Here is an 18,861-nt window from a genome sequence, read left to right as displayed (position 1 = left end):
TGATTGTCTTCGAGAGATGCTTGGCCCTCGTCATCTTTCCTGCTTCACATGCACCGCATAAGTGATCCTTCTTGAACTTGACGCCCTCGATGCCTATGACATGCTTCTTTCTTGCAAGAGTGTGCAAGTTCCTCATGCTAGCATGCCCTAGCCTCCGATGCCAGAGCCAGCATTCTGAAGCTTTTGCAGTGTCAGCAAATGTGATGTGACTTTTGTCAGATGGACGTAAGGTTGAGTCCATAAGAAGACTTTGCTTGCCAGTCATGTGATTAGTACACCCACTATCAATAATCCATCCTGAAGCAGCTGGTGTCGTACCCTACAGTGCAGTTAGGGGGATAGGCTTCACGAAGAGAATTGTGAAGCATAAACATTTGATGAGCAAGTGGATTATGAAAGCTTAGATCAAGGTTAGGACTGATAGGGCAAGTAGCAAGCAACTCAGGAACAAAATACATAATAAGACCATTTGGGCATTTGATCTTGCGCCCTACAAGATGTTCAAGGTCCCCAGCAATAGCTTTAGACGATTTTGGTTTTCGGCTAGAGACCTTTCCCTGCAAAAGAGAGTTAAGCTTTCTTAGCCACCCACATCTTCAAGGGTGGCTTCGAAGCACTGAGTCTAAGTACAACATATGAGAACTTTGGCTTTGGAGCCCTAGCAAAAAGTCTTGCAGGTGGACAATAGTACTCATAAGAATAAGCAGAGTAGTTCTTGGTCTTATGAACATGGCGGTTTGATGAAACACGCTCATATTCATAGGCCTGAGTAAGGTTTCCCTGCAAAACATTTGCGTTAGTGCGACTCAGGTGAGTCCTCTGTCTGTATGAAGCCTTTGGACCGTATGAAGCCTGTGGTATGGGGTTTGTCTTCTTCATGTGTGGTGTCATGACGACATTCACAGGAAGATTCTCCAAACATCTTTTCGGCACCCAGACTTTCTTCATAGGCAGCCCATTCCTGCAGTTAGTACCAATATACCCGGCAAACACTTCACCATTCTGATTCTTAAACAGTTTATAGTTTGCATCAAAGGATTCATCAATAATAGTGGGATTAGCACAAGTGAAGCCAGATATGGTGGATGGATCCGCTGAAGGTTCCTTTGCAGCAACCCATGTGGTTCTGGGGTACTGCTCATGTTTCCAGTAAGAGCCATCAGCATTCATTTTCCTTTCGAACCCAATACCCTCTTTCCTAGGGTTTCGGTTCAGGATCTGCCTTTTGAGGACATCACATAGTGTCTGATGCCCTTTGAGACTTTTAAACATCCCTGTTTCAAGCAATGTCTTCAACCTAGCATTCTCATCAGCAATAGCAATGGCATCCTCAGCAGAGGGGTTAGTTACCACATCAACAATTGAAGATATTGCAACAGTAGCAGCAATAGAACATTCAGCAACAGAAGTAGTGTTATCACGCTCAAGGCATTTAATACATGGTGGTTCAAATCCTTCCTGAGCGGGACTGATCTGTTTAGCGTGAAGTGACTCGTTTTCCTTTTGAAGATCATCATGAGCCGCTCTCAATTTCTCGAGTTCTTGCTTCCTTTGAAGATAATCATAGGAAAGCTTTTCATGAGTTGTTGAGAGCGTTTCATGATGACTTTCAAGTTCCTCATACTTAACATAAAGATTTTTTATGTCTTCAATTAAGGACTGAGATCGAGTCATTTCAGCGTCCAACAGGTCATCGCTTTTGTCTAACAGTTTTTGAATATGTTCCATAGCTTTCTGTTGTTTAGTGGCAAGGGAAGCAAGTTTTGCATAGCTGGGTCCAAATTCATCACTAGATTCATCATCACTGGATTCAGATAGATAGCATTCAGTTACCTTAGCATCTTTTGCCATAAGGCATGATGCAGAAGATGATGATTCTGGTTCGAATGCCATCGCTTTGAGAGATTCCTTAAAGTCCTCAAACCAAGGATCATGATGAGTTCGATGACCTTCATAGACCTCAGAGAGACGGTCCCAGATAAGCTTCGCATGATAGAGATGCATGATATTCCTGAACTGATTTTGAGACAGACAGGAGCAGATGACGTCCTTCGCCGTGAGATTGAGAAGAGTGTACTTGCGAATGTCATCAGCTTCCGCCATCTTGCACAGATCGGTCAGACCAATCTCAGTGACGGTCCACAGCTCGTTGTTCATCACCATGAGACGCTTCTTCATCATGGCCTTCCACTTGGGATACTCATGACCGTCAAAGATGGGGCATGACACAGTCTTCATTCCTGTGGTCGACATAACTAAAACTCCAGGCGGTTAAACCAAAATCACACAGAACAAGGGAGTACCTTGCTCTGATACCAATTGAAAGTGCGTTATATCGACTAGAGGGGGGGTGAATAGGCGATTTTTATGAAAGTCTTCAAAACATGGGGTTTTTGAAGACAAACGATAGAAATAAACATATAACCATGCAGCGGAAGGTAGACTGCCCTAGACAAACCATAGTCAAGTATTCAATGAAGTGAAAGCACAAAGACTAACAGCAGCTAGGCAGTACGGATCAGGATGGAAGATAATATGAAACCAATCTGAACAAACAGTCACACAGTGAAGACAAATGGACAATGCAAATAGGCAATGACTTCACAAGGACCAACTATAAAGAAAGAGATGGGAAGGATAGAACCAGTGAGCTTGGTGAAGACAAAAGTTTGGTAGACCAGTTCCAACTGCGGTGACAGTTGTACGTCTGGTTAGGGCGGCTAGGTATTTAAACCTGAGGACACACAGTCCCGGACACCCAGTCCTGAACACGCAGCTCAGGACACTCAGTCCTCACCGTATTCCCCTTGAGCTAAGGTCACACAGACCTCGCCCAATCACTCTGGTAAGTCTTCAAGGTAGACTTCCAAACCTTCACAGACTTCGTTCACCGGCGATCCACAATGACTCTTGGATGCTCAGAATGCGACGCCTAACCGGCTGGAGGATTCACAGTCCTCAAGTGTAATAAGTCTTCAGATCACACAGACAGGAAAACTTCAGTGATGCCTAACACTCTTTGGCTTTGGGTGTTTAGGGCTTTATCCTCGCAAGGAATTCTCTCTCAAAGGCTTCGAGGTGGGTTGCTCTCAAACGACAAAAGCCGTGTACTAACTCTGAGCAGCCAACCGTTTATGGTTGTAGGGGGTGGGCTATTTATAGCCACTAGGCAACCTGACCTGATTTGTCCGAAATGACCCTTGGTCACTAAGGAACTGACACGTGTTCCAACAGTCAAATTTCAAACACACACGGCAACTTTATTTGAGCTACAAGCAAAGCTGACTTATTCAACTCTGGACAAGATTTGCTCTCATAGTCTTCACTCGAAGACATAGGATTTTGGTTAAGCATCACTTCAGTCATTCTGACTGGTTCACTTGGACCCCACTTAACAGTACGGTGGTTCCTATGACTCAACAAAGAAGAAAAAGAACGACGAAAGAACTAAGTCTTCGTGCTCCATAGTCTTCATGCGATGTCTTCTCTTGTCATAGTCTTCAATGTGAATGTCTTCACATACCACCTTTGACTTCAAGTCTTCTTACATTTTTAGGGGTCATCTCTGGTAGGAAAACCGAATCAATGAGGGACTTCTACCTGTGTTATCCTGCAATTCTCACAAACACATTAGTCCCTCAACTAGGTTTGTCGTCAATACTCCAAAACCAACTAGGGGTGGCACTAGATGCACTTACAAAAAGTTATAGGCAACACTTCGCGGACCGGTCCTGGGTGAAAAAGTGACACGAGGGACCAGACACCCACCTAGGTGGTGTCTGATGGGTCGCGTGAGTTATTCGGACTTTGCCGGTTGAATGAAGCTTGCCGGGATGGAGACCTTGCCGGCGTGGAGAGCTTGTTGGGGTGGAGACCTTGCCGGCGTGGAAGCTTGCTGGTGTGAAAGCTTGCCGGGGTAGAAACCTTGCCGAGGTGGAAACCTTGCCGGCGTGAAAGCTTGCCGGGGTAGAAACCTTATCGGGATAGAAACCTTGCTGGGGTGGAAACCTTGCCGGGATGAAAGCTTGCCGGGTTAAAAACCTTGTCAGTGTGGAAAGCTTGCTGGGATGGAAAGCTTGCCGTGGTGGAGACTGTCAAAGTCAATCCGACCAGAAGTTGGAGATGGGCTCGAAAGTTTATTCATATGGCCTCGTATGGAAACGTGTTCTACCCGGAAGTTGTGCGTATTATCTAAACGGTAAACTTTGCTTTTGGAGTCATCATCATCGGAGATAGTATATGGCCTGCAGAATTATTACAAGACTCGAACAGTTCAGAAAACTGCATAATTGAATTCGACCCATATTTAAAGATAGGCCCTGGAAATCATAAAGATGGCCGTAAAAGGAGAAGTGGCCTGTGATGTCTTATGCAGATCATCGAGGCGGACAAGTTTGATGTTGAACTCGACTCCATGCGAGTTAGTATGCGATTTCTACGGCCCACGCAAGAAGCAGGACACAAATATGGGACAGATTCGGGCTGAATCTGAGTTGGACTAAAACTAGAACTGTAGGACGTGAATTGATCCAATTTTCTTGGAAGGAAAGCCTAGATGGATCATTTGCTTGTACGGGAAGTCCAGCCGCCTCTTATATATGTTAGGGGTGACGGCCGATTGAAACCACACACAATCGAACAAACACATCTACTACTTTTTCGTGTTCATCTACTTTTTATCTCTCCCTTGTATCTTTCTTTTCGTTCTTCGCTAGTTCTTCATGCTGAAGAGCCGTGGATCCACGAGGCTCTAGGAACGAGCGAATCGACCTGGAGCAGCCCATAGCCGCCGCGAGCCCTGACGGGGTCCCTCTCGGGTAAGCGGGGCTTTGGGTCTACAAAAGCGCCCGCCGACTGTCTTGCGTATCGCGCTGTCGGTCGAATCTCCTTCGACGTGAGCTATGGTGCATCACCCCCGGCGTTGAGAGTACACGTGACGTGTTCGTGTGTCGACAATTATCTTGCACAAGTACTGATTACTTTGTCTTACTACATACTTGATTGAAGAGTTTAGGGAGCGCTGCTGATAGAAACCAACTTCATGCTTTGAGTAAGTTGATGAATCATGCATAGATGATGCTTGGTTTAATTGGCACAATTAATTTGTGTTGCCACCGTGTAGTTTTGCGAGCCAAGCGATGTGCTGTGCGCATCCCTAGAAGCGATTGCATGTAGGAAGTTTGTGCCTTGCATATGATCTTCTTCTCCTCCACAATATATTGATTGCTACAGACTTGAAACAAGCTTCGGATGACATTCCCAAGGGGAGCTGTGGGAACTATGGCCAAATCATAGCTAAGATCAAGCAAAGAGCATAGAGCACAATTGCATGTTCCGTTTTGAGGAAGAGCATCAAATTATGAAGCATATTTGCTAGCAAAATTCTCTCATTCATTAGGTCAGGGACGCCATATTTGGCTGGCCAGCCCCATGACCCATTATGCTTCATAATTTTTGTAGATTTTGAATAATAAAGTGTGGCCTTTCTAAAAAAACAAAAAGAGCGACTCTCGTAACCTCTTGTGTGGAATCTCCAATTCTTTGCCGGACCACTAGACGCGAGCTGAAGAACATTTTTCTCTAGGTTTTGGGGGTTTCTACTTTATGTTTTTCTTATCTTTTTTTTCTTCTTTCACTTTTAAAAATTCACGAGCATTTTCAAAATACCGCGAACTTTTAAAAATTCATGAGCATTTTCAAAATACCGCGATTTTTTTTAAAAAAATTAAAATTTATTTCTATATGGATATCTCAAAATTCCTGAACTTGTTAAATATTTTTTTCATTTAAATATAACATTTATTGGAAATAAAAGAAACGGAACCAGAAAACCATTCGTCCCACCACGTTCCCGGAGGTGCAGAAACGCTATGTGGGCCGGCCGCCGGCCCACCGCGCGTTTTGGGGCCTTCCCTTTCGCGGTGCGCACTCTGTCTGCCTTCTAGCCTAAAAAAAAACTCTGTCTGCCTTCCCGTGCTCCTCGCCGCCGTTCGGCGCACGGACGCCGTCGGCCATTGGGCATGCCGCTGACCTCCAGCGGCACGCACTCCGCCTCCGCCTACACCTCCACCAGCGGCGGAAGCGCCCTGGCTCACCTGGCACTTCCCATAAAAAAAACAGCCGAGCGTGTGCCGAGGAGCGAGGGGAGCTTCTGTCTCTACTCTCTTCCAGCTCGGTTTCAACCTGAGCCCCGTTTCAATCTGATGCCACACACTGTCTTGCTGTTCATTCTTTACTGATTTGGCGACCGCCATATCCTAGGTTTACCGGCGATGCCGAACAGGGGAAGAGAAGCGCCTCCCCATGCCACGCGCGGTTCCAATCTGCTGGTAAATCCAAGCACCGTCTCTTTTTGTATCCAAGTTCTGGTCAGTTCGTCTGATGCTTGGATCCAAATGCCCTGTTGGGTTCGAGATCTGATGGGCTTCCTCCCAGATCACAACCCGCAAAATCAGTTAGCTACTTTGGAGTATGGGGTTGATGCTAGATTGTTTGTCGTCCTGCTTGTTAGTTGCAAGCACAAATCCGTGCTGACATTGCCTCGAATTTCAACTAAAATGTAGAAGAATGTGGTACATGAACACTGAACAATGCAAGAGTACTGCTTGCTGGCTTATAGTCCAAGTGTTTTTTTATGGCCTGTTATTCCAACATTGAACATTGATTAGCAGCTATAACAATTAATCGCCCATATATTTGTATTATTCCTTTCTCAGTATATTGAATCTACTTTCTTTCCGGTAAAGATATTGAATCTATCTTCTTACCTGGTCTATCTTCAGAAACTTTGGAGTTTTAGACACGCCATTCTTTTTCATGCTTAGATTTCTAGTGGGGTATTTGTTGAATCTAGTGCTGCCATTGCTGTTGATGTCGCTAGTGGAACTGCCACAATTGCTCATTATGTGAATTTAGATGATCATGTGAGAATGCTCAATTACCCATTTGACAGGTACATGCTGCTGCAAAAGGTCTATCTAAAGTGTGACGGTTCTTTCCTCCTCCTCCCGTCTTTCCTACCATATATGGTACCCAACTCGTTCAGTTGCCTATCTTCATAGTCCATAATTTTCTCTCATCATCTTTTTAATGTTTTCCTTATCTTCCTTCAATCTCATGGAATCTGCAAAAGGATTTGTAAATCTCCTGCAAGCTGACTTACACAAAGATACTTGACTGCTATTTGAACTTTGAAGTGCCCCCTTCTATAGCTGTATTCTAAATAGTATATATTGTAGTGCACGGTACAAACTGAGACAGCATAAATTAAAATATTCATATTTTCACATATATTTATATATTAATCTTTTGCCCTCTAATCTTTTCTGTTCCAAATTTCTACGAAAAAAATGTGTGCCCCCACCCCCAAAAAAGTATTTTGTCAGTTGGCATTAAGGAATGCTGCCTTGCCAAGTTGCCAGATTTTAATTACTGAAAACAACGTTCTCATTCAGTGAGACCTGTTATGCGCCAATTACTGTGGTGAAGTTTCCATAGACCATCTTCACTGCAAATTTTATTAAGTATATACAAAATGTTGGAATTGGTCGGTCTGGGGTCCAGTTGGTGCCACAGTTTAAACAGCAGCATACACGGAAGTTCAGACATGTCTGATCACAATAAGAAAATTATGCACATGTCAATCTGCTGCAGAAACAATCTCGAAGTACCTTTCCAGCATCATGTCCTTGGACAGGTCGGTGAAGTAACCCTTGTCGACCTCAAGCCCTTGCTCTTCTGCAATCTGCTCCACCAGCCACTGAACCTGATCGGCTCCGACATGATCTGGGTCCAGCAGGCACGCGATCTCCATGCAATTGTCTCCATGGAAGAGAGCAAGCGCCTGCACCGTCGGGAACCCTCCGCTCCGTCCGGTCACCCTTTGGGTGATCCTTCTCACGGTCGGGAGATCCTTGCAGAATATTGGCACATTGTAGCTCTCGACGAAAGGTTTAGCTCCGACCATGGTGGCTCCTCTCTCACGAGAAACCTGAGCTGGGCCCACATCCGGCTTCACTGGTAGAGTATCAGGGAGCACCTGGCCTGCCCATTGGACACCCTTGTGATTTGGTCGGTAGTAGCCGAGCTCACGCCGTATTGCACTGACGCTCTTGCTGGTGGGGTGTGCTGCCGCGTAGAGGAACACCGGAACTGCATTATGAACAGGGAGGGAAGAGGGTCAGAATATGTATACAGTGTATCATCTCATTTGTTACTGACAGAAGAAAATCTTGGTGAAGAACACTACCTTGCAAGCCATTTCCAATGTCAGAGGCCACCAGCTTAGCCAGCTGTGCAGCATCCTCCATGGTGGCTGCTTGACTCAGGGGATGGAACGACATGTCATCGACGACACCAATCCTTGGATGAGTTCCACTGTGCACTTCGAGATTTATGGCTGAAAATGCAGCCTCGATCATCGCCAGCAACACCTTCCTGATTGGGCTAAATACAGCTTCACCGGTTGAGCTTTCGCTGGTGATGTAGGAGACGAGCGTGTAGCGGACACGGTTGTAGTACTCGTCCTCGAACTTGCTGAGCAAAACCACCTCAGGGTCTTTCTGGCCTATGCGGCTGATGGAATCGACAACAGCCCCATTTTGGCTTTCAGAGATGTAGAGCTTGCAGCAGATAACCTTTGGGTGCATCGTGCTGAGCTTTGCCTTTGGAGCAGATGAACAGGGCAGGGATTCAACAACAACAACAACAACAAAGCCTTTACTCCCCAAACAAGTTGGGATAGGCTAGAGATGAAACCCATAAGATCTCGCAACCAACTCATGGCTCTGGCACATGGATAGCAAGCTTCCACGCACCCCTGTCCATAGCTAGCTCTTTGTCGATACTCCAATCCTTCAGGTCTCTCTTAACGGACTCCTCCCATGTCAAAATCGGTCGACCCCGCCCTCTCTTGACATTCTCCGCACGCTTTAGCCGTCCGCTATGCACTGGAGCTTCTGGAGGCCTGCGCTGAATATGCCCAAACCATCTCAAACGATGTTGGACAAGCTTCTCCTCAATTGGTGCTACCCCAACTCTATCTCGTATATCATCATTCCGGACTCGATCCTTCCTCGTGTGGCCACACATCCATCTCAACATACGCATCTCCGCCACACCTAACTGTTGAACATGTCGCCTTTTAGTCGGCCAACACTCCGCGCCATACAACATTGCGGGTCGAACCGCCGTCCTGTAGAACTTGCCTTTTAGCTTTTGTGGCTCTCTCTTGTCACAGAGAATGCCAGAAGCTTGGCGCCACTTCATCCATCCGGCTTTGATTCGATGGTTCACATCTTCATCAATACCCCCATCCTCCTGCAACATTGATCCCAAATACCGAAAGGTGTCCTTCCGAGGTACCACCTGGCCATCAAGGCTAACCTCCTCCTCCTCACAGCTAGTAGTACTGAAACCGCACATCATGTACTCGGTTTTAGTTCTACTAAGCCTAAACCCTTTCGATTCCAAGGTTTGTCTCCATAACTCTAACTTCCTATTTACCCCTGTCCGACTATCGTCAACTAGCACCACATCATCCGCAAAGAGCATACACCATGGGATATCTCCTTGTATACCCCTTGTGACCTCATCCATCACCAATGCAAAAAGATAAGGGCTCAAAGCTGACCCCTGATGCAGTCCTATCTTAATCGGGAAGTCATCGGTGTCGACATCACTTGTTCGAACACTTGTCACAACATTATTGTACATGTCCTTGATGAGGGTAATGTACTTTGCTGGGACTTTGTGTTTCTCCAAGGCCCACCACATGACATTCCGCGGTATCTTATCATAGGCCTTCTCCAAGTCAATGAACACCATATGCAAGTCCTTCTTATGCTCCCTATATCTCTCCATAAGTTGTCGTACCAAGAAAATGGCTTCCATGGTCGACCTCCCAGGCATGAAACCAAACTGATTTTTGGTCACGCTTGTCATTCTTCTTAAGCGGTGCTCAATGACTCTCTCCCATAGCTTCATTGTATGGCTCATCAGCTTAATTCCACGGTAATTAGTACAACTCTGAACATCCCCCTTGTTCTTGAAGATTGGTACTAAAATACTCCGTCTCCATTCTTCTGGCATCTTGTTTGCCCGAAAAATGAGGTTGAGAAGCTTGGTTAGCCATACTATCGCTATGTCCCCGAGACCTTTCCACACCTCAATGGGGATACAATCAGGGCCCATCGCCTTGCCTCCTTTCATCCTTTTTAAAGCCTCCTTCACCTCAGACTCCTGGACGCGCCGCACAAAACGCATGCTGGTCTCATCAAAGGAGTCATTCAGTTCAATGGTAGAACTCTCATTCTCCCCATTGAACAGCTTGTCGAAGTACTCCCGCCATCTATGCTTAATCTCTTCGTCCTTCACCAAGAGTTGGCCTGCTCCGTCCTTGATGCATTTGACTTGGCCAATATCCCTCGTCTTCCTCTCCCGGATCTTAGCCATCTTATAGATGTCCCTTTCACCTTCCTTCGTGCCTAACCGTTGGTAGAGGTCCTCATATGCCCGACCCCTTGCTTCACCAACAGCTCGCTTTGCGGCCTTCTTCGCCATCTTGTACTTTGGTATAAATTGAACAGGGCAGGGATTCAGGTGAGGATAAATTGAAATTTCTTGTTCTTTTTACTTTGATATAGTACTGGATGGCTTAATTCCTACTCCCTCTGTCCCATAATAAAAAAGCGTTTTTGACACTACACTAGTGTCAAAAACACTCTTATATTATGGGATGGAGGGAGTAGTATCTAGAACATGTATCTGATTGCGCAATCGATCCAGAGACAGCAGAAATCAGCTAGTTTTAGCATCTGTATGAGAATCTCAGCAGATTTTCTTTTCATGTGACCACAAGAAACAGGAATTAGAATTTAGAAAGTTCATATATGGCTGAATAACTCAAGTTTTTCGCACTCTGTCTGTTCTAGCTTCTATCTAAACTAAAAATCCTGGTTCAAATCTTGAGGAACTGGAGGGGGGGTCTGGGTACCAGAACATACCTGGTCGGTGCGCTTGCCCTCCATGCCTTCCGCTCTACCTCAATCTGAGTCTCTCTCGCCGGTGGGGAATGGAGTGGAGTGGTAGAGCAATGCCTTCTTATGAATCAAAAAGTTGCTTGCAAGAAACCTTTTTGTCCTTGTCTTGTTCGTCTCTGAGTGAGCCCCAACCATGAGAGCAAGGACGGAGCATGTGCTCTTCGATCAGCTTTATGACTCAGCACCCCCCTACATATACTTGCATAATTATCTTTGGTTCCACCACAGCAGCATGCCACCGGCCTCTGGAAAACCATTTTTCTTATGCACACGGAACCTTGTCACCGTTGAATCTCTTGATTCATCACTCACAAACCTTGTCTCTCACTGTACTTCATCACTTTTGGTTTTGGATAATGAAATCTTGTTTGGTAACCACATCTAGTTGGCCAGTGCAATGTCATTGTCCACGTTGTTCGTTGAAAACCGTCACGAGAAGGGACTGGAATTAATGGCATGATAGCTCTCTGCATCTTGAAATGTCCATATATTTTGCCAAATAACTGAACCTTGTTGGACCTGAGTGTGTGTGGTGTGCTCATGGCCGTCCTGCACTATCCCTCTTAAGATAAAGGAGATCGGGCCTCCTACAGTCGAATAGCTGGACTGATACCAGACTTTTGCATGGAGGTTTCATCGCAACGCACTAGCTACAGGTAAAGGGCAGGTAAGTATTCTAAGTATATCAGTGAAAGTTGTTCTACTTGTGGAAATCTTGGAAATGAAATGCATCTCTTCCTTTTATGTCCTTTTGCTAAAGCAGCTTGGTATATGAATTATTAGCCCATCACAATCACTCAGTTCCAAATATGATCGAAGCTTTGATTACTTCCAATCACCCACAAATAAATATAACATCACTTTATACTTTTCTGTGGTGCATTTGGAAATTTCGGAACGACGCACGTTTTTGCAGGAAATTCCACACTCCTCAGGTACATGCAGCGGCAGCAGCAATCATGCAAGGTGCAAATTTGGAGGCAACAAATACGTCTCAGGCTAGCAGCGCAGGGCAAAGAGGAGCTGTTCTTACTCACAGTGTGCTGCCATCTCCAGGAAAAACAATCATGGATCTGACCAACATTACAGGTCCCATAGTATTTTCAGATGCTTCCTGGACTCTAGGACCTAAAGGGGGACCGGCAATTGCAGGAATAGGAGTTTTTATCCAGTTTGCAGGTGATAGAAGCTGCTCTCAGCTGTGCATATCAGCCACTTGGCCACCACTGGCGTCGGCCATCCAGGCTGAAGGCTGAAGCATTCAGCATGATGCTTGCTTCCCAGATTGCGCAGCTACTCCATCTTCAACATGCCACTTTCCTAACAGACTGTGCGACATTGGCGTCAGCTGTAGTTTCTCAAGACCTCATCTCAGATCCAGGTCATTGGACAATCAGACCTCAGCTCGCACATATTACAGGTTCCTCGGCGTTTGATATCACAAGGCTCTACCACATTAACAGAGGCCACCTTTTCGGGAAAAAAACAGAGGCTATAATTTTCGTGCTCATCATCATGCCAAGCTTGCTCTCAAAATTCAGAATACACCTTACAGGTTCAGATGCTTAGGAGTAGGCAATGAAGCCTGCCTCAATGCAGTTGTAGCTGCTCTTTCTACTGTGCTTAACTGCACAATTGTACATGTACGCTGTTGCTAAATAAATGAAATATCTCTGTTAAAAATAAAAGAAATATATATATGGTCGAATTGCTGCTTTGCAGGTTGCATTCTGTGTATCAATTTCGTAACCGATCCAAGATATTTCGTCCGGAGGGCTCTGCATGCTCTGACGTCTCGAGAAGAGCAATCCGTGACTCTGATCAGCGGCGTACGTCGTCCTGATCATGAGGAGGCAAAGTGAGATAGGTCGCTGATGGGAAACGGGACAAACATCTGACCTGTATCGATGGGTACACTGCTCTCTGGATAGGACTGTGCGGCCGTAAGCGGCGGTCACGTGGATCTTAGGCGTTCGGCTGTGGATTTCTAAAAGCAGCTGTGAAAAAACAGCTGTGAAAAAAACAGTTATGGAAAATCTGATGTGAAAAATATGTAGGTCATTTGGCAAACCAGCTGATACAGCTTTTTTAGATTTTGGCCCGAAGCGGAATCAAATTTTGGAAAGCACGTCCTGGGCTGCTTCCACTTTTAATTCAGATTTTGGCAGCGGATTTCTGGAATCGAATTCTGCTGGGTTCGCCCTTTGGTTCAGATTCTGCTGCGTGGCAGCGGAATCCGTCGATAAAAGCTAAAGCAAACATGGCCTTAGAAAAGCATTTGTGATCTGAAATGAGCCATCGTTTTCCACGTTGATATGCTCATGTAGCCATCTGCTCTGCCGCTGGTTTTTCTTTTCGGTTACTAGAGCTCGTTCGTGATGATTTGATGATCGGTCATGTGAACCGAGGTGACTCCTGTATTCGGTGGCAAAAGATATATACAAAATGTCAACGGTCACTTTTGACGGCGTCTCGCTGACGTGGACAAATAAGTTTTTCTTCCCTTGTGCTAATTCCTTGAAGATTACTGAGAACAATCACTTTTGATCTAGTCTCTTGTCTAGTAATAAAGTCTGTATTCAATCAGGAGCCATATTTAACATTACAATCAACAAAAACAAAAAAGGAACTCACAAATCCTATTTACCTCCCTGTTGGCAGAGTTGAGGGCCAAGCATGAGGGGGGCAACCCTGTGATGGCGAGCGTTGGGGTGGTGAGGAGGCGAACGGGGCAGAGGGATCATCACATCCCGGAAGCAGCTATTGCCCTGTCCTTCGCCAAGCGGGTGAGGGCGGATGTTTTCCGGGTCGTTATGCGCGTCCCCTCCCGGTTGCCTTCCATCGTCCCTCCCGGAGAGTCTCGCCTCCTCGGCCGCCACCCAATTTTTGAAACCCTAGTGAGGAGGCCATGTACCTGACAGCGATACGTTCTCCGCTTCACCTAGATCCAGATGGATCCGCAGTGGTTGTCGCGGTGGAGCCCGAGGAAGTGCAGGTCCGACACCCTCGCGTGGGGAGGCGGTGCGGTTGGGGTGTCACGTGGAAAATGATGGACAAACATGATCCAGATCGAGATAGTTTTATTTCTTTGCGAACTGAGCGTGGCGTGGTAAATTTCCTTCGCTCGACAGAGTATCGTCCACCACCGTTAATTGCTAAACGCAGTTTTAACTGAGGGTTAGTGTAATCTGAATGGTTAGATCAAATGAAGTGATCTGATCGAGGGGCTATAATTTCTCTGTGTTGTTATGTGTAGCCTAAAATGGGTGGAGTTAGCCATGAATATGCTTTCTTGTTTAATAATAGTAGAGAAGTAGAGAAGAACACCAAATTATGAAGCACATTTGCTAGCTAAATTCTCTCATTCATTCGATCACGGGCGTCATATTTGGCTAGGCCAGCCCCATGACCCATTATGTCCAATTTTTGTAAACTTCAAATAATGAAGTGCGACCTTTCTAAAAAAAACCTGTGTCTCGTGAGCTCTCGTGTGGAATCTCCAATTCTTCGGTGGACCACTAGACACGAGCTGAAGATCAGTTTGTTATGTTTTCTTGGGCATTCTTCTCTGGTTCTTTTTGGAGGGGGGGGGGGGGGGTCTACTTTATGTTTTTTTAATAATTTACGATCATTTCCAAAATACTACGAATATTTTTAAAAAGTAAAATTAATTGATATATGAATATCTCAAAATTTCTAAAAAATAAAATATTTTTTACATTAAATATATTTTTAATCGGAAATAAAAAAGGAACCAGAAAACCATTCGTGGGCCGGCTGCCAGCCCACCGCGCGTTTTGGGGCCTTTCCTTTCGCGGTCACTCTGTCTGCCTTGCCGTGCTCCTCACCGCCGCCTGGCGCACGGACGCCATTGGCCTCCAGTGGCGCGCACTCCGCCTCCACCTCCAACATTGAAGTTAATCGCTCATTTATTTGTATTATTCTTTTCTCAGTAATTGAATCTACATCTTTTTCCCGATAAAGATATTGAATCTACTTACATGGTCTATCTTTAAGAAACTTTGGAGTTTTTGATATGCCCTTCCTTTTCATCCGTAGATTCTTAGTGCGGTTTTTGTCCATTGCTGTTGATGTTGCTAGTACAACTGCCACAATTGCTCATTATGTGAATTTAGATGATCACGTGAGGATGCTTGATTACCCATTTGACAGGTACATGCTGCCGCAAAAGGTCTATCTAAAGCATGATGGTTCTTTCCTCCGCCTCCGGTCTTCCCTACCATATGGTACCCAAGATTATAGATTTATGCTACTGTCCAAATGCTGAATCCAGTACTCGCTCATTTCCCTACTTTGCTTCATTGTCCATAATTTTTACTCACCATCTTTTTAATGTTTTCCTTATCTTCCTTCAATCTTATGGAATCTGCAAAAGGACTTGTAAATCTCCTGCAAGCTGACTTACACAAAGATATTTGATGGCTATTTGAACTTTGAAGTGCCCCCTCCTACAGCAGCATTCTAAATATATTGTAGTGCATGGTACAAACTGAGACAAAATAACTTAAATTATTCATATTTTCACATATATTTATATAATAATTTTTACCCTCTAATCTTTTCTGTTCCAAAATTCTACGCAAAAATGTGTGCCCCCCACCCCCTCCACCCCCGAAAAGCATTTTGTCAGTTGGCATTAAGGAATACTGCCTTGCCAAGTTGCCAGACTTTAATTACTGAAAACAACATTCTCATTCAGTGATGAGACCTGTTATGCGCCAATTACTGCGGCGAAGTTTCCAGAGAACCACCTCTAGTGCAGATATAACTAAGTATATACAAAATTTCGGAATTGGTCGGTCCGGAGTCCAAGTTGGTGCCACAGTTTAAACAGCAGCATACATGGAAGTGCAGGCATGCATGATTACAAGAGTGTCGGCACGAAATTCAACAGGTCAGTCAGCTGCAGAAACCATCTCGGAGTACCTTTCTAGCATCATATGCTTTGACAGGTCGGTGAAATAGCCCTTGTCAACTTCAAGCCCTTGCTCTTCTGCAATCTGCTCCACCAGCCATTGAACCCGATCGGCGCCGACGTGGTCTGGATCCAGCAAAAAGCATGCGATCTCCGTGCAATTGTCGCCATGGAAAAGCGCAAGTGCCTGTACTGAAGGGAGCCCTCCGCTCCGTCCAGTTACCCTCCGGGTGATTCTTCTCACGGTCGGGACATCCTTGCAGAATATCGGCACATTGTAGCTCTCGACCAAAGGTTGAGCTCCGACCATGGTGGCGCCTCTTTCATGAGGAACGTGTACTGGGCCCACATCCGGCTTCATCGATAGAGTGTCAGGGAGCACCGGGCCTGCCCATTGGACACCCTTGTGGTTTGGCCGGAAGTAGCCGAGCTCACGCCGGACTGCACTGACGCTCTTGCCGGTGGGGTGTGCTGCCGCATATAGGAACACTGGAACTGCATACAGAATCAAAACATTTACATAGCGTATGATCTCATTTGCTAATTATAGAAGATCTTGTCAATGAAGATATTGTCGGAGGACTCACCTTGCAAGCCATTGCCAATGTCAGAGGCTACCAGCTTAGCCAGCTGAGCAGCATCCTCCATTGTGGCCGCTTGAGTCAAGGGGTGGAATGAAATGTCATCGACGACACCGATCCTTGGATGAGTTCCACAGTGCACTTCGAGGTTTATGGCTGAAAATGCAGCCTCGATCATCGCCAGCAGCACCTTCCTGATTGGGCTAAATACAGCTTCACCAGTTGCGCTTTCACTGTTAATATAGGAGACAAGCGTGTAGCGGACACGGTTGTAGTACTCATCCTCGAACTTGTTGAGTAGAACCACCTCAGGGTCTTTCTGGCCTATGCGGCTGATGGCATCGACAACAGCCGCATTTTGGCTTTCAGAGATGTAGAGCTTACAGCAGATCACCTTTGAGTGCATCGTGCTGAGCTTTGCCTTTGGAGCAGCAGATGAACAAGACAGGAATTCAGGTGAGGATAAATTGAAATTTCTTGTTCCTTTTACTTTTAATTTGAACTAAAACCACGACAAGTATTTTGGAATGGAGGGAGTAGTATCTAGTACATGTATCTGATCGCATAATCGATCCAGAGACAGCAGAAACCAGTTAGTGTCATCTGATTGCAGATTTCTTGGATGTGACCACAAGAAACAGGAATTAGGAAGTTCATATATGGCTGAATAACTCAGCTTTTTCGCACTCTGCCTGTTCTAGCTTCTACTCCCTCCGTTCCAAATTACTCGTCGTGGTTTTAGTCCAATTGGACTAAAACCACGACGAGTAATTTGGAACGGAGGGAGTATCTAGAAAGATTCTAAATCCTGGTTGAAATCTTGAGGTACCAGAACGTACCTGGTCGGTGCGCTTGCCCTCCATGCCTTCAGCTCTATCCCAATCTCTGGCTCTCTCTCGCCTGTGGGGAATGGAGTGGAGTGGTGCCTTCTTGTGGATCTTGCAAGAAACCTTCTTGCCCTTTGTCTTGTTCGTCTCCGAGTAATAAGCCCCAACCATGAGAGGAAGGACGCAGCATGTGCTCTTCGGCTTTATGACTCAGCAGCCCCCAAAACGTACTGTGGTAGTTATCCTTGGTTCCACAGCGGCATGCCACCGGCCTCTGGGAAACATTATTCTTATGCACATGGTAACATGCCATTGCCCTCTTAAACCGCATCACCCGTTGAATGCCTTGTTTCATTACTCATAAATCTTGTCTCTCACTCTGCTTGATTACTTTTGGATAATGAAATCTGGTCTGTCAGCCACGTCTAGTTGGCCAGTACAATGTCATTGTCCACGTTGAAGCACACGGTTTCGTCGAAAACCGTCGCTAGAAGGGGCTGGAATTAATGGGTGATAGGCTGATAGCTCTCTGCATCTTGAAGTATCCATATGTTTTGCCAAAGTGAAACTAGTTGCAGTATCCTAAGATAAGGAGATCAGATCAGACCTCCTGTAGTCGGATTGCTTCGCTGACAGTCGAGTTGCTTCACTTGCAGGTTGCAATTCTGTGGATCAATTTGGTAGCCGATCAAAGATATTTGGTTTCGTTTGGAGGGCTCTGCTCTGGCGCCTTGAGAAGAGCAATGGGTGACTCTGATCAGCGGCGTACCTCATCCTGATAATGAGGGGCCAGAGTGAGATGGATAGGCGTGGGCAATGTGATTGGGAAGGGGACAAAGATCTGACCCGTATCGATGGGTACACTGCTCTCTCTGTGGATAGGACTGTGCAGTGCAGCCGTACGTGGCGATCACGTGCATGTTAGAAAAGCAATTGGCGATCTGAAATGAGCGGTCGTTTTCCACGTTGATATGCTCATGTGGTCCTCTGCTCTGCCGCTGATTTTTCTTTTCGGTTACTAGAGCTCGTTCATGATGATTGGAGTCATGCAAGCTTGAGATCGATCATGTGAACTGAGGTGACTTTGTATTGGGCGGCGTCCTACTTTAGGGGTTGCCGTCCCACAAAACTATCATTTTTTTTAAAAAAAAAGACCGAAAACTACTGAGTTTTTTAATTTCGTGACTAAAAACTATCAAGTTTGGCTGATGACTGTTTCAAGGGTTTAAAACTAGTTTTTGATAGGAGTGACCCACCTGTCTGGCCGACGGGCTGCGCCGCATGGCAGGCATCCGTTAGTGGTGCCGCTCGGTAGGACCAGGTCAAAGCGTCTTGACCAGCTCCCCCGTTCCCCATCACTCACCCTCCCCCAAGCTCGTTCCTAGCCCTAGCTGGCGACTCTCCTGGCGGCCGTGGATGCAAACTCCGGCGGCGAATCATTGGCGACATATCTCCAGACGTGGTCGGTGCCGTGGTTG

At 45.8% G+C, this 18,861-nt stretch overlaps 1 protein-coding gene across 1 annotated transcript; it reads right to left on the bottom strand.

Annotated features, from left to right (window-relative positions):
* Nucleotides 1-7,483: 7,483 nt before the first annotated feature.
* Nucleotides 7,484-17,914, bottom strand: LOC123060757 (uncharacterized). The gene is made up of 7 exons (XM_044483596.1): nucleotides 17,396-17,914; nucleotides 16,563-16,977; nucleotides 16,220-16,470; nucleotides 14,888-14,942; nucleotides 11,004-11,035; nucleotides 8,249-8,663; nucleotides 7,484-8,151 (listed from the first exon to the last, which is right to left on the bottom strand). Exons 1-7 carry the CDS (start codon nucleotides 17,552-17,554, stop codon nucleotides 7,640-7,642), a joined length of 1,839 nt encoding a protein of 612 aa, XP_044339531.1. The 5' UTR covers nucleotides 17,555-17,914; the 3' UTR covers nucleotides 7,484-7,639.
* Between the last annotated feature and the right edge of the window lie 947 nt (nucleotides 17,915-18,861).

This window comes from Triticum aestivum, chromosome 1A, assembly GCF_018294505.1.
Source record: "Triticum aestivum cultivar Chinese Spring chromosome 1A, IWGSC CS RefSeq v2.1, whole genome shotgun sequence".
Taxonomy (NCBI): Eukaryota; Viridiplantae; Streptophyta; class Magnoliopsida; order Poales; family Poaceae; genus Triticum; species Triticum aestivum.
This window is presented reverse-complemented; position numbering and strand designations above follow the sequence as displayed.